This window comes from Elaeis guineensis, chromosome 11 (assembly GCF_000442705.2).
Source record: "Elaeis guineensis isolate ETL-2024a chromosome 11, EG11, whole genome shotgun sequence".
In the NCBI taxonomy this organism is placed as follows: domain Eukaryota; kingdom Viridiplantae; phylum Streptophyta; class Magnoliopsida; order Arecales; family Arecaceae; genus Elaeis; species Elaeis guineensis.
The window spans coordinates 116870916-116886437 of record NC_026003.2 but is presented as its reverse complement, the minus strand read 5'-3'; the positions used below and the strand labels follow the sequence as shown (position 1 = coordinate 116886437).

Genomic DNA, 15522 nt, shown 5'->3' with positions numbered 1-15522 from the left:
TAGTAATGATAATAATATGACTCCTATGGTTCTTAACCATCATTACTACAAAATTTGAGAATTAGATTAGCAAATAAAAAAAAAATCAACACCATCACTCTCATTTGTCAAAGTTGAAATGCATGTCTGGTGTAATGTATAGGGTCTAGATAAATTGGTGATATTACTTTTTTTGGATGAATTTGTGTAGCAAAGTTTATATCATGGTGGTAGAGATAGAGCAACTAGTCAAATTAACATAATTACTTCCTTCTTATTCCTTAAAATAATTCTATTTTTCTAAAAAGATTTCAACTAAACTTATTAAAAACATCTCGATACCTTTTATTTCATACATAAAAATGAAAAAAGAAAAAAAAATAATTTTAGCTGAGTTATCAAGCAGTACTTAGTGAGAATTGCAAAGTTTGTTGATAGTGAATTGATGAGTATTTGTTTCTAAAAAAAATAAAATGAAGAAAATTTAGACATAACGACCTTCTTATATGAGGGAGAGGAGGGAGCATGAACTTAAAGGAGAAAAAAAATAGTTCTAATTTTATGAGATAACATATTAGTTTTTATGCCGCTAAGAAGGCATGCCATTTATTGGCCTTTCTCCCAATCCATGGTCAACGACGGCATTAACAACTAAAGGCTTATTAGTCATCACTCGTTGATTAATTATATATTCGGTCAGAATCTCATCTAGAAAAAATGCTCTTGTTCATAGTCATATTTTTCTACGCCATCTCATACTTTTATACATTATCCACCAATCAATTACATAGCGACAGTCCGGGCACATGTAAATTTTGTTTGCTAAAAGGAACAAGGAAGCTTGTAGAAATGGTTGCAGTGGAGTGGTTGATGATTTTAAAGTCCGTTGGAGGATGATCCGTTTGGATACGAAGGAAGGGTAGGTATGGTGCTGAAGAAATTAAAGATGAGGTTGACCGGTCTCGGTCTTGTTTGAATTTGACCATAGAGTTCATGGATCCATTTGCTTCCTCCTCTAGCAAACATGCAACGGATGATGAGAACAAGGGGCTCTTTCTTGCGGTTGTTTTGGACGTCAAGTCAGAGAGACAAACCCCCACGCGCGCTAATGCCATTAAAATATAAGACGTTTGACCGTGGTCCACATTATGGCTCCTTCCAGGCAATTTCCTTTTTAATCACGAGGTAAAATTTATAACTAATTTTGGATTCCGTAGACAGTAGCGACTTGCCACGGCCAAGGGTTGGGTCAGGGTTCCATCCAAACCGAAATCCGAGCCGAGTACTTGCCCAAAATCCCGACCGGCCTCCCCTTCTCCGTCTCCTCTCCCATGGAGATGCTGCGCCACCGTATTCTCCGCCGCCACACGGCCGCCTCTTCGCCACCGTGGACATGGACGCCGTCTCCGGCCTCCTCCCCGCTCTCGACCATCTAAAGGAGCTGCTCCTCCTTGGCCGCCTCCGCCCCCTCCCAACGGATCCCTCCTCCCTCGTTGCCCGACCGCCTCCGCTCTTTCTCTGCCGCCCTCCTCCCGCCGTCTTCTCAATCGACGCCCCGACGGACAGGGGTTGTATCTCTCGCGCGAAAGACGGATTCACCTCCTTCGCGCTGGTCTACCGTTGGATCGCGAGAGGACGCTTCGAGATCTGTGCAGCAGATGGATTTCGTACGATCCAACGGTCAAAAGTCGAAAGAAGATCAATCACTATTTTGCGCGAAAGATACGACCCGGACGCCAGTCCGATGGCATTGAGGAGCGGAGACGCCGGTTCATCAAATTGGGTTAAAAAAGCGGGTAATCGGATCCTCACTCATGTCAGATCGGGTCGGGTTAAACCCAGCCCATTGACCGTTCTATTTTGGAGTGCGAGCATCTAGAAGTCACGCATTAATCTGGGTGGGCCCTAGGCTATAAAAAAAGAAATCACAATAGTGATAGCCTAAATAAAATACTAAGATTGATGATGGCGTACTGGAGGAACAAGTTGGTGGGTAGACCCGAATATGACCCTGTAGATTTGTTCTGGTCTGAACTCGAAATCTGAACTCATATGATGGAGCTTTGGTCCTGGTTTAGATCCAATTAGCCACCAAGATAGGATTGAATTAGAAAATTAAGCCTTGTTGCGGCCAATCATCTCATCGCCGGGAACGAGCGCCTGCAAAAAAAAAAGTCCACACTGACCGGAGGCGGCTCCGGCGGGGACCCTCCGACGGTCAAGTCAGAGAGGTGACTGAGCAACAGTGAAATGAAGACAGAGAGCTCAATCGAGAGAGAGAAGTTGAGAGAGAGCAAGCCTGTTGTTTTTCAGACCCCCTGCACTGTTGTCTTTCCCGGTATATATATATAGTGGAGCGTGGTATGGCGCCGTCATTAATGGCGCGGACAATTGAAGAATTGTCAACTCACTGTAGACTGTCAGAGTCGCCGTGAAAACGTCACACCGCCGTGGGGCCGTCAAATCACTAGGGTTGACAATGCCCTGACGGGATAGTGCCCTAAGGTGGCAGAGCCGCATGTCGCTGTCAGGGCTGACGGGCACTAGCGGTGGTACGGCGATCGGAGGGGCCGACCGACCCTAGGTCGGTCGCCACCCGTGTGGCGTCGGGTGGAGATTCGGGCCCCCTCGGTGGTTAGCCGGGCATGTTGCGAGAGTCGGCCGTCGGACTTCCTGGTTCAGTCGGCTCGGAAAGGGGAAAAGATCTGCCCGACCGGCATATCCACAGTCGGTAGAGGGCCGTTAATCGGTCGGTGATGGCGTCCGTCGATCGATCGATCGGTCGGTCGGGCGGTCGGTCGCTCCGTCGGTCGGGGGGTCAGTCGCTCCGTCGATCGGGCGGTCGGTCGCTCCGTCGGTCGGGTGGTCGGTATGCCCGATTATAAGCCGATGTGAGCGGGGTCGGTCGGTATCCCCCAACAGTTGCCCCCCTCCACTCCTGAGTCGGATGGTGAGCTGGCCGATGTCATCGCTTGGACAGCGACGCTGGGCGAAAAGGAGTGGAATCACCGTGTGCCTAATTCCGACCGTACCGCGGGTTGATGCGATGTCAGGCGTCTTATGAATGCCGTGCGATCCGCTGGCGTCAGGCGTCCAGTCGGTGTCAGACGCCCAGTCCCGTCGGCGTCAGGTGTCAGACATCCCGTCCCATCGGCGTCAGGTGATCGGGTGTCGGACGATTCGGTGTCAGACGATCGGATATCCGGCGCATTCTGGGGAACGCAAACCGCCGCCCAACGCCGATTCTGGGAATGCAGGTGCTGTCAGGCGTCCCATCGGGAACGCGAACCGCCGCGGGCGATTTAATTCCGTCTCGCGGCCCTTTCGCCACGTGTCGGAGGTCGTTAGGCCGAAGTTTTTCGCATTAAATGAAGGCGGGGCGGTCGTCCCGGGATGGGTGCGCCGAGCCACTGGGACGAAGGGAGGGCCCGGATGCCGCCACATGTCGTCCATCCGGGGAGTCTCGGTCAGCGCGGCGTCATCTCGGCCATTGAACGACCCTATATATATATGGGGTCCTTCGTCTGAGGCCCCATTTCTGACGATTTGCCGTGGAGACCCTGCTCGAGTGCTTTCTCCGTCGTCCCCGGCAGCTGCTTCCCCCTCCGGTCTTTTGGGGTTCGTGATCCTTCCCTTCTTTTTCTTCTTCCTCTCCTTCTTCTTCTTTGGCCTCTTCTTCTTCTTCTTTGGCCTCTTCTTTCCCTCGGTTCTGGTGTGATGGCCGGAACTCCATCTCGGGGGGCTCGGTCGGGAAATCCGATCGATGACCCCCGGTCGACTCCGGAAGTTGAGGTTTCCTCGCTTTCGGGGCCGAACGTTGATCGGCTTCGGGATCAGTATCGCATCCCGGAGCAGTTTCAACTTTCTGCCCCAGGGGCCGGCGGTCGGGTTAACAACCCTCCGCCGGGCCAATTGGCGCTGTACGTCGAAGATCTGTGCGCGGGTCTTCGGCTTCCGATTCCGGAGTTCGTCCGAAATCTGCTGGATTATTACGGACTTTGTCTGGCGCAACTGGCGCCGAACTCCGTCCGACTAATAATCAGCTTTGCTTTGTTGTGTCGGCTTCTGCCGACCAACCCTCGCATCTCGCTCTTCCGGGTATTTTTTGTGCTCCGACCCCACCCTAAGGCCCGAGGGTGGTGGCTCTTCAACCCCCGGAAGGGTCTTTCCTTCATCACTGGTCTTCCATCGTCCATCCATGGGTGGAAGAACCAGTTCTTCTTCGTCTCATCTTCTTCTCCCTGGGGCTTCCCTTCTTGCTGGGGCGTGCCCCGAACCGAAGCAAACGAGAACAGTCGGATGGAGGCAGACGACCGGGAGGACTTCCACCGACTCAAGGACATATCGGTCCCGAAGCAGAGGGAGCTTGTTACCGAACAAGCTCTCTATGACGCCAGCCTGAGCTTGGTCCCCCGACTAGGTATCGCCCGATCCCTCGGTTCTCTTTTCATTCGGCCTTTATTCTGGTTCTTAGGTTAATATATCTGTTGGTATCGCAGGGACACCTCCGAGGATGCGGCCGACCGACACCGAGATCCGGCAGTATGCGGCAAGGAAGAGGCCGGCATCGGGGGCAGGACCTTCACGTCCGTCGAAGAGGCCTTCCACAGCAGCGCCGACCGTCGAGGCGTCGGCAACCGACCAGTCGGAGCCGGTGATAGCACTAGCGGCTCCGGCAGCGCAACCGGAGGAGAGGCCGACGGAGGAAGCGGCGGAAGGGACATCGGCGGTTTCACCGACAGGTGTGGCACCGGACGATGTTCGGGAACCCGAACATCCGACGGCTTCTGCGGCTGCAACGGGGGGGTGCCACGTCAAACTCGAGCGTCCCCTCTTTGCCGGATCCGCTGGCCGAGGTGGCCGACCGAGGGAAAGCCCCGATGGACCCCGCCGACGACACAAGGTCGGAGAGTCGCACCGTGCCACCCAGCTTTCAGTTCCCCGAAGGTGCATCGGCGCTAGCCGACCATAACTTGGCCAGGAGACTGTGCCAGGGGATTCTCCTCCCGACCGACGTGGAGGTGCTGAAGTCTCGGCAAGTGACCGAGATGCTATCCTCGTTCTACCCAACCATGGTCGGGGTAAGTACCACTTCGCCTCTTCTTTCCTTAGAATTTTTATTGTTTCGCTTTCCTGACGTGACGCTCACATCGGCAGCTGATCTACACCATGTCCGAACTTGAGGCCGGATACCGAAGGTTCGGGAACGTCCGGGCGGCCTGGAAGGACAGGGCGGCGGCAGCCGAAGCCGACAGGGCGATGCTGGTCGAGCACCTGAAGTAGTCGACCAACCGGGAGGCAAAGCTGGTGGACGAGATCTCTCGTCTCGGGTCCGAGCTAAAGTCGGCCCGGAAAGAAGCCAAGCACAAGGGTCGGACCGTACATCGCCTGCGGCGCGAGCGAGACGGCGTCGCCGTCGAACTCGAGGGCGAACGCTAGCAGCTCCAGGTTAGCCTGGAGAAGCTCGCTAAGGCCGAGGAGGACCTGTCGATCGCCCAGGCCGACGCTGACATAGCGAAGGCGGAAGCAGAGTCGACGAAGGAGTCGCTCGACCGAGCGGAGGACGAAGCTAGGTCGGCGAAGGAGTCGGCGGGTCGGGCGGTGGACGACTTTCGTGGCTCCGATCAGTACCAGGAGGAGCTACTTGAGTCCGGCTTCACATCGTATCGGGTGGGGTACGAGGATGGTCGGGATGCGGTCCAAGCCCTGTACCCAGAGCTGGATCTCAGCAGCATCGTCCCACCGGGGGCCGATGATCAAGCCACGGAGGAGATGGCCGACCAGCCATCGGGAGGTGTCGCAGAGGCGGGAGAGACCGTCCAGGATCACACCGCCGAAGGAGAGACAGTCGCGACCCGTGATCCGGCACCGACCGCCAGCCCACTGCCGGCCGACGATCCTGTTTCGGCAAACGTCCCAGCGCCGATCCAGGTGGACACACCAGTAATCCCCGAGCCTCCGTCGGTCGAGGAGATCGACTCGAAAGGGTGACCGCGGCCTCGCCCTTTTATCCTTCTTTGTTTTTCTCTTAGTATACTTGTAACCGGGCTTCGACCTGGCTTTGTAATCTTCTTTTGATCTTGAATGAAATCAGTCTCAAACTTTTTTTTTCCTGCCTGTTTTCTTTCTTTCATGTGTCGTAGAATGTGTCCGAACTCATAGGTTGCCAACTCACATAGGTCGGTTGGGACGTTCGGCAACTCGCGCTGCCACGAAGGTGGGACAAGTCCCGACTTTGGACCGGCCCTCGATGGTCGAGGTCGTAAGTCGGGCGTCCTTCCTCCGGCCATGAGTCGGGTGCGTTCGCTGAGTCGGAAGCTGACCGACCGTCGGATAAAGGTTCGGTAGTCGGATCTCTTCCGACGCGTTCAGTCGAATGTCGTCGGGCGCATTTAGTCGGGGGAACAACGACAAGTCGGATCCCAATACCCTTGTGTCGGGTATCTCCACTGCGCCCCATGATATACGGTGGTAAGCCGAATATCTTCCGACCGACCGTAGCTCGGTCGGTGAGTCATGAATGCGATCGGGGTCGCATCGTGCGATAGACGGTGGTAAGCCGAATATCCTTCGACCGGCCGTAGCTCGGTCGGCAAGTTGCGACGGCGGTTGTATAGGCATTTCGCCTTTCTTCGGTCGGGACTCAGTCGGTAGGTTAGCTGATTGTTTGGCCCAAAAGTACGCCGTAGAAGGAGTGTCAACTCCCGTCAATATAAATATATCAATCCTCGTAAGGGTCCGATGTTTCGTCGACCATCGAAGGAGTGTGACTCCCGTCCATGTAGGTATGCCGGTCTTTGTGAGAGTTCGATGTATCATCAACGATGGTGCCGTCGGTCTCAGGCGGACAGCGAGTCCGAGTCAGCGCGTCGGGACTCGACCCTGGTGAGCGCCGACCGTCAGTCGAAGAATTAAACTCCGATATTTCAAACTGGATTCGTATTCCCAATGAACAAGTACAAAGTTTATTGGTGATACAACTTCAGGTTGTCGGCGTTCCATGTTCGGAGAATGGGTTTCCCCTCCATAGTCTCCAGTCGGTAGGCCCTCGGACCATAGGTATCCGCTACCGTGTAGGGCCCTTCCCAGTTCGGAGCTAGCTTCCCTTGATCCAGGGGCTTCGAGACCTCTGCCTTTCTCAGGACTAAGTTACCAGGCCTGAAAAGCTTTGGTCTGACCTTGACGTTGTAGTACCGGGCTACCCTCTGTCGGTAAGAAGTCATGCGAAGTTGAGCCTCGTTTCGCAGTTCGGGAAGGAGGTCTAGGTCGGCCCTCTGACAGTCAGAGTTATCCGGCTCTTGATACCGCTCGACCCTCGTAGACGGCAGCCCAATCTCGAGTGGGATCATCGCCTCCGTCCCGTAGGCCAAACCGAAAGGCGACTCCCCTATCGGTACGCGGGGGGTCGTTCGGTAAGCCCACAGAACGGAGCCCAGCTCGTCGACCCAGAGGCCTTTGGCTTCGTTTAGTCGAGTTTTGAGCCCGTGTAGTATGGTCCGGTTGGTCACCTTGACTTCGTCGTTGGACTGTGGGTGCCCGACCGAAGTCAGTCGGTGCGTGATGTGAAACCTTACGCAGAAATCTCTGAAGTCTTGATTGTCGAATTGCCACCCCTTGTCGGTGATGATGGTATGCGGCAACCCGAACCTGAAGATGATGGATTTTTGGACAAAGTCCTCCATCTTTCATTCGGTAATCTGCGCCAGGGTCTCGACCTCCACCCACTTGGTGAAGTAGTCGATGGCGACAACTATGAACTTTTTTTGACCCGATGCCGGAGGGAAAGGTCCGAGAATGTCGACCCCCCACTGGGCGAAGGGCCATGGAGCGACGATGGGAGCAATTTGGCTGGCCGGTTGGTGCTGCACGTTGGCGTACTTCTGGCAAGGTTCGCACCTCCAGACCAACTCAGCCGCGTCCTTCCTCATGGTGGGCCAGTAGTAACCCTGTCGCAGGACTTTGTAGGCTAGAGACTTGCCCCCCAAGTGATTCCCGCAGATCCCTTCGTGCACTTCTCGGAGAGCATAGTCTGCGTCGGTCAGTCCCAAGCACCTAAGCAAGGGAAGGGAGAACGACCTTTTGTAGAGTCGGCCATCCATGATCACATATTGGGAGGCCGACCATCGGAGCCGCCTGGCCTCCGTGGGATCCTCGGGGCTGATCCCGTCGGTCAAGTACCGAACGATCGGGTCCATCCAGCTTGGTTCGGCCGTCAGTTGTAGCGCCTCGTCGACCTTGTCGATACTAGGTCGCCCGAGATTCTCCACGAAAGTCCGGCCCAGGGTGCCGTAGTCGGATGTCGCGAGCCGGGATAACGCGTCGGCCCGAGCATTTTCCGCCCTGAGGATGTGGGAGATCTCGAAGTGTTTGAAGGGCATCACGAGATCTTTCACCTTTTGGCGATATTTGGCCATGGTCGGATCCCGTGTTTCAAACTCGCCCTTGGTCTGTCCGACGATCAGTTGGGAGTCGGAGAAGACTTGGAGACGGTCTATCCCGAGTTCTAGTGCTAATTTCAACCCCGCAACGAGCGCCTCGTACTCGGCCTGATTGTTGGAGGTCTTGAAGTCGAATCGGAGGGCGTGTTCGGTGACCATGCCTTCCGGGCCGGTGAGCAGAAAACCGGCCCCGCTCCCCTGAGCGTTGGAAGCCCCATCGATGTGTAGTACCCAGGCCGGGTCGGGGCAACAGTCGGAGGTCCCGACCTTCACCGGGTTGCCCTCCCCCGATTGTATGTCGGTCATCGGGCATTCCGCGATGAAGTCGGCAAGAACCTGGGCCTTTAGGGCAGGTCTCGGTCGGTACTGGATGTCGAATTCGCCCAGTCTCACAGTCCATTTCACCAGCCGTCCCGACGTGTCAGGTCGGTGCAAGATATTCCTCAGGGGCTGGTCGGTGAGGACCACAATGGCATGTGCTTGGAAGTACGGACGGAGTCGCTGTACCGAAATGACTAGGGCGAAAATCATCTTTTCTGCCCTTGAGTACCGGGTCTCAGCTTCGTGGAGCACCTTGCTGACATAATATACTGGTTGATGAATCCGGTTCTCGTTCTCCCGGACGAGCACAGAGCTAACCGCCTTCGGGGAGGTGGCCAAGTAGAGGTACAGGACCTCCCCGACCTCCGGCCTCACAAGGAGTGGCGGGGAGGTGAGGTACTTCTTCAGTTCCTCGAAGGCCTGCCGGCACTCGTCCGGCCAAGAGAACTGCTTGGCCTGCCGCAAGGTTTTGAAGAACGGAAGGCATCTTTTGGCCGACCGAGAGATAAACCGACTGAGGGCGACAATCTTCCCATTCAGCTGCTGGACTTCCTTTTTGGTGTCCGGGTGCCGCATGTCGATGATAGCCTTGATTTTCTCCGGGTTGGCCTCGATTCCTCGTTGCGAGATGAGGAATCCGAGAAATTTTTTCGAAGTTACCCCGAAGGCGCACTTGATCGGGTTCAGCTTCATCCGGTGTCGTCGTAGAGTGCAGAAAACCTCTTCGAGATCCTGGACATGATCTTGAATCTGCGCACTCTTCATCAGCATATCGTCGACGTATACTTTCATGTTGCGCCCGATCTGGTCTTTGAAGACCTTGTTGACGAGTCGTTGGTAGGTGGCGCCAGCATTTTTCAGCCCGAAGGGCATTACTCGATAGCAGTAGAGACCCTTGGGAGTCACAAAGGCAGTGTGCTCCTCATCTTCAGGCGCCATCCGGATCTGATTGTACCCGACGAAGGCATCCATGAAGCTGAGTAGTCGAAATCCGGACGTCGCGTCTACCAGCTGGTCGATCTTCGGAAGTGGAAAGCTGTCCTTCGGGCAGACTCGATTTAGACCGGTGTAGTCGATACAAATCCTCCATTTTCCGTTGGCCTTCTTCACCATGACAACGTTCGCGAGCCAGTCGGGATAGGTGGTTTCTCTGATAAAGCCCGCCTCGAGTAGCTTATCCACTTCTTCGTCGATGGCCTTCTGTCTTTCTGAGGTAAAAGACCTTTTCTTTTGTCGCACCGGCCTCATAGTCGGATCGATGTTGAGTCGGTGCATCATTGTCTCTGGGGGGATGCCCGACATATCCGCCGCCGACCAAGCGAATACATCGGCATTGGTTCTCAGCAGCTCCACCAACCGTCGTCGGTCTGGGTCGGGTAGTTGAGAACCGACCCATACCTTTCGGTCAGGATCCCCAGCCATCGGGATGGGGACGAGCTGCTCAGCCGGCTCACCCCGTTCTCCTTCCTCCCGTGGGTCCAGCTTGTCGATCGTCAAGGAGCCCTTCAACTCGTCGCTTTGGGCGGAGATCTGGAAGCATCGTCGGGTGAGCTGTTGATCCCCGCGCATCTCTCTGACCCCATTTTTGGTTGGGAATCGAACCAAGAGGTGGTAGGTCGAGACAACTGCCTTGAACATGTTTAGTCCGGGTCTTCCAAGTATGGCGTTGTAGGCCGAAGGCACCTGGACGATCGGGAAAGTCAAATGGATCGTGCTTTGTCGCGGTTCGGTGCCGACCGTTACGGGCAGGGTGACCTCCCCTTCTGTTGTGACAACGTCCCCGGCAAAGCCTACCAAGGGTGTAGGGACCCTCTTGAGTCGGTCGTTCGATAATCGCATCCGGGGGAAAGTCGAGTAAAACAAAATGTTCGCGGAACTTCCATTATCTACAAAAATTCTTTTTACATCGTAGTTTGCTATTGTTGCCCAGACAACAACCGCGTCATCATGGGGGGTTTGGATGCCCCGAACATCTTCCTCCGAGAAGGCAATTACATCGTCCTGGCGTGGCCTCTTCGTCGACTCCCCCCGGTAGACGTCCCCGGGCCCAGCCGTTTGAAAATCATATTGATGACCCCAGCTGTCGGCTGGTTAATCGTCGCTTCCTCGGTCGGCTGGGGTCGTCGGTCGGCGACCGGCTGAGTCGGCGGGTTCCTTCGAAATTTGCCGAGATACCCCCGGCGGATGAGGGCTTCGATCTCGTCCTTAAGCTGGATGCATTGCTCGGTATTATGGCCGTGGCCCCGGTGGAACCGGCAATACCTCCATCGGTCGAGGCCCTTTGCCTTCAGAGGCGGAGGCCGTCGCAGGTATTCTTCCCCTTCGATTTCCATCAAAATCTGCACACGAGGGGCAGAGAGGGGAGTGTAAGAATAGTACCTGGGGCGTGTCGATCTCGGGCTCCGCCGGTGGGGCGACCTCTGGTCCCGTCGTGGAGGCGAGGCCCGATTGTCGGTCGGGGCCCGGCGGGGCGCAGCGGGTTCCCGACCCTTCCTCCGCTTTTCCTTCGGGCCTCTGGGTTCGGCCAAACGTCGGTCGGAAGCTCCTTCATCCGCGCGCATGTACTTGTATGCGCGTTTCAGCAGCTCGGCGTACGTCCGGGGGAGGGTCTTGTCCAGGGAGTAAGTAAAATGGGACGCCCTCAACCCCCGTTTCATGGCCGAAATGGCCATGTCCTCGTTGAGGTCTCGGACCTCAAGCGTGGCCGTGTTGAACCGCGTCACGAAGTGTCGGAGTATCTCGTTTTCTCCTTGTTTGAGGGAGAAAAGACTGTCCGACGTTCGCGGCGGCTTCCAGCTGGTGCTGAAGTGAGCCACGAAAGAATGCTCGAGCTGTCCGAAGGAATGGATGCTCCCCGATCGAAGACGGGAGTACTAGGTCCGGGCAGCTTTGCGGAGTGTGGCGGGGAAGCCGATGCAGAAGAGAGCGATTGCCCCTTGAATTATCATGAGAGCTTTGTAGCTCTCCAGGTGGTCGATTGGATCGGTGGAGCCATCGTAGGGCTCCACGTGCGGCATCTTGAACCGACTGGGGATCGGTTCGTCAAGGATGAGTCGGGAAAGAGGTTGGGCAGTTTGGAAATCAACGTCGTTCGAAGACTTCTGCCCGTCCACCTGTAACTGTGCGAGCCAACGGTCGATTTCCTCGAACCTGCGCTCGTAGTCGTCCGCCCGTTGGTGCTGAGAGACCCCACGGGTGGAGTCTCCAGAAGAATCCGAGAGAGAGGCGGACGGCGTCCGCGGGCGCTTCTCCTTCCTTGCCCGTTCCAGCCGGGAGGGAGAGTCTCGCCGGGATCGATGGGTGTCGCACCGCGGCCGTTCCCCCTCCTCCCGATAGGAGTGCCGTGGTAGGTGCTCCTGCGAGGGTGATGGAGGTCGATGCGGACGTCGGCGGCTACTCCTGGAGGGCATCGGACGTGCCGCGGGCTGTTCGGCTGGTGACGGTGGCAGTCGGACCGGCTGTTATTGAAGGCTTTTGATTGCATCCGTCAGCACGGTCATCTGCCGTACGATCGTCGCGATCTGCGCCTCCGTGGTGACCGCGGGGTGTGGGGAACTGGGTTCCGCCGTGGAAGGTGGCGGAGAGGTCTCTTCCCGGCGGGAAGAGTGCCTCGCCGACCCAGTGATCCTCGAGCGCTGAGCCCTTGTCTTTGTCATTGGAACTACTGCAAGTCTCCCTACCTGGCGCGCCAATCTGTTGCGGCCAATCCTCTTGACGCCTGGTCGCCGGGAACGAGTGCCTGCAAAAAGGAAAGTCCACACTGACCGGAGGCGGCTCCGACGGGGACCCTCCGACGGTCAAGTCAGAGAGGTGACTGGGCAACAGTGAAATGAAGACAGAGAGCTCAATCGAGAGAGAGAGAGAGAAGTTGAGAGAGAGCAAGCCTGTTGTTTTTCAGACCCCCTGCACTATTGCCTTCCCCGGTATATATATATAGTGGAGCGTGGTATGGCGCCGTCATTAATGGCGCGGACAATTGAAGAATTGTCAACTCACTGTAGACTGTCAGAGTCGCCGTGAAAACGTCACACCGCCGTGGGACCATCAAATCACTAGGGTTGACAATGTCCTAGGCGAGATAGTGCCCTAAGGTGGCAGAGCCGCATGTCGCTGTCAGGGCTGACGGGCTCTAGCGGCTGTACGGCGATCGGAGGGGCCGACCGACCCTAGGTCGGTCGCCACCCGTGTGGCGTCGGGTGGAGATTCGGGCCCCCTCGGTGGTTAGCCGGGCATGTTGCGAGAGTCGGCCGTCGGACTTCCTGGTTCAGTCGGCCCGGAAAGGGGAAAAGGTCTGCCCGACCGGCATATCCACAGTCGGTAGAGGGCCGTTAATCAGCCGGTGATGGCGTCCGTCGATCGATCGGTCGGTCGGTCGGGCGGTCGGTCGCTCCGTCGGTCGGGTGGTCGGTATGCCCGATTATAAGCCGGCGTGAGCGGGGTCGGTCGGTATCCCCCAACAAGCCTTAATGCTTATTTAAAACCTAATCTAGGTGTGGCTAGATAGGCAAGATTTGTAGCTCTAGTGCATAAAATTTAGACGCAAACTCGCTTCATTCTGTTTGGTAAATGGGACATGCTTAAATCCGTGACTGGTATAGGATTCCTATTTCTGTATCATGTAAATTGTCACTAGCATTTTGTTGTCCCCTATCCCTACTACATCAAAAGTCAAAATGGTGCCTCTTTCGTCTTTGGTAGAGAAAATGGTACGATGTTGAATTTTTATCATCTCTTAGCAAGAGTGATAATGGGATATTGAAAAAGGCCAGTTTCAAGGGCTTTGTGATGGAAGTAAAATATGAAGCATGATTAGTGATAGGTGTAATACAATAGAGACAATACTTGGATGGAAACTTAAATATCAAAATGAAATAGAAAAGAAGTGTAGGTTTCATAAGCATATGCTGAGTTTGAGAAGATTCCATATGGAGAATAAGGTTTGAAACATAATAACATGAACCAATCAAAAATTGGCATATTGGCAATCACAAAAAGGGGATAATTTGTTTAGTGGATGATCGTAGAATCTCTCAAAAAGAGAAATATGTGATAAGAAAATGGTGAGTAATATAATCACAATGCAAAGATGAAAATAAAAAACTAAAAGGATGACTCATATACTTATATATTTCACATCAAAAAAAAAAAAAAAACTCAAATACTCATATATGAAATAATAATTGCATGGAGTTCTTTGCAAATTTTCATCCACAAAAATAGAGTTCTTTGCTAATAAAAATATAATAAACCCAAATGACCTAGCCACTCAAAGCTTTGTGAAAGCATATTAATAATTGAGCTAATTTGGTTTAATTTGGCTAATATTTTGTCAAACTTAGATTGAACCATCATTATATCCTTATTCTAGCTTGAGTTGCATTTCTAGGCGATCTACTTTCCAATCTCTATGTTTATATTTGTTAGAATTTGACATCTCGAATTTGATCCACAGATGCGAAAATCCAGATGCAGAGAAGTTCAACTTGAAGAGCACGTCGCGAGAGGTCCGAAGGCAAGCTAGGAGGCCTGCAGCGCACGGCCCAGGCCCAGCACGGGCGCAGCCCAGCGCGCGGGCATGTGCAGGCGCACACAGGCTGGCCGCGGGCGCGTGGCCCAGTGCGAGCACATGCGGGCCAGCTCAGTGGGCACGCAGGGTGCAATGCTCGTTTCTCCTTGGTTTTGCATGATCCACCGTGGATCAGCGCGTTTCGCTGCTCGTTACTCCCGATCTACTGCGGTGCATGGAGATCCTGAGCATGATCGGATGGTTGATAATGCATAGAAGCTTGATCTTGTGCGATCGTATGGATAGAGAAGAAGCGGACGTGATCCAACAAACAGTAACACTATTTGAGCCCTGTTGAAGCTATGATTCCGATTCGGACGTGAATTTGGGCCTATAAAGAAGGCCTAATGGCTTGAGGAGATAGGTGTGCAGTCGAGAAGAGACCTTGTAGTCAGCAGAGCAGACGTAGGCAGAACATCGAGGGTCAGTGGCAGAGCAGAGCAGCAGCGTGTCCTCGAATGGCCGTGTGAGTGGCCGTGAGGTATAATGTAGCGGCTACAGGTCTATAAAAGAATCTCCTTAAAGAATTTTATGAGAGCTTTTGTGAGGGTGAGTACTTTTTGTTGAAAGAGGTTTGTGTATGAGAGTTGAGAGTGGGTGTTCTTCTCTTGTATTTGTTTCTTTCTCATAGTGAAGCTTGCATGTCCCATGGAGGTAGCACTTGGACTGATCCATATATTTGATTGTATTCTCGTTTTATCTCTTCTTTCTTTCTGCTACAACATACGGTACCGGATCTTGTCCAATAATATTAGATAATATTACTAAGAAATAGCTCCACAGAATTGGTGAGTACCCAAATATGCCAGTAGGTCTAGCTAGTTGGCGCGCCATAGTTACGAGACTCTAGAATCAATTTAAATTGATAACAAGAAATTCTTACTAAATTTTTTTTTGATAAAACAAGGTAAAAGCTGAATTATTACGGAAGAAGCAGTAGAGTATTGAATGTATGTAGATGCACGAAGAGAGAGTAAATCCAAAAGAAGCCCATTGAAGCTCGGTCGTCACTGACCGAGAGGATGTGAAAAGCATAATAGATGGCTGAGTCCAAAAAGCTCCTCCAACATAAGGTGATATAGGTAGAGGGAAAACCGTAAAAGCAGTAAGATGAGGATGATCCTGTGAAGCCTGGTATAAAAAATTGATGAAATAATTAACTAGTAAAGACACAGATAATCTGAAACCCGAATGTCAAAAGCTTGAAATGAAAACCAG

The 15522-nt window shown here is 53.7% G+C and overlaps 1 protein-coding gene across 1 annotated transcript; it reads left to right on the top strand.

Annotated features, from left to right (window-relative positions):
* Positions 1–1220: 1220 nt before the first annotated feature.
* Positions 1221–14962, top strand: LOC114912638 (uncharacterized). The gene is made up of 2 exons (XM_029267279.2): positions 1221–1775; positions 14191–14962. The coding sequence occupies exons 1-2, from the start codon at positions 1373–1375 to the stop codon at positions 14223–14225; spliced, it is 438 nt and encodes a 145-aa protein (XP_029123112.1). The 5' UTR covers positions 1221–1372; the 3' UTR covers positions 14226–14962.
* The last annotated feature ends 560 nt before the right edge of the window (positions 14963–15522 follow it).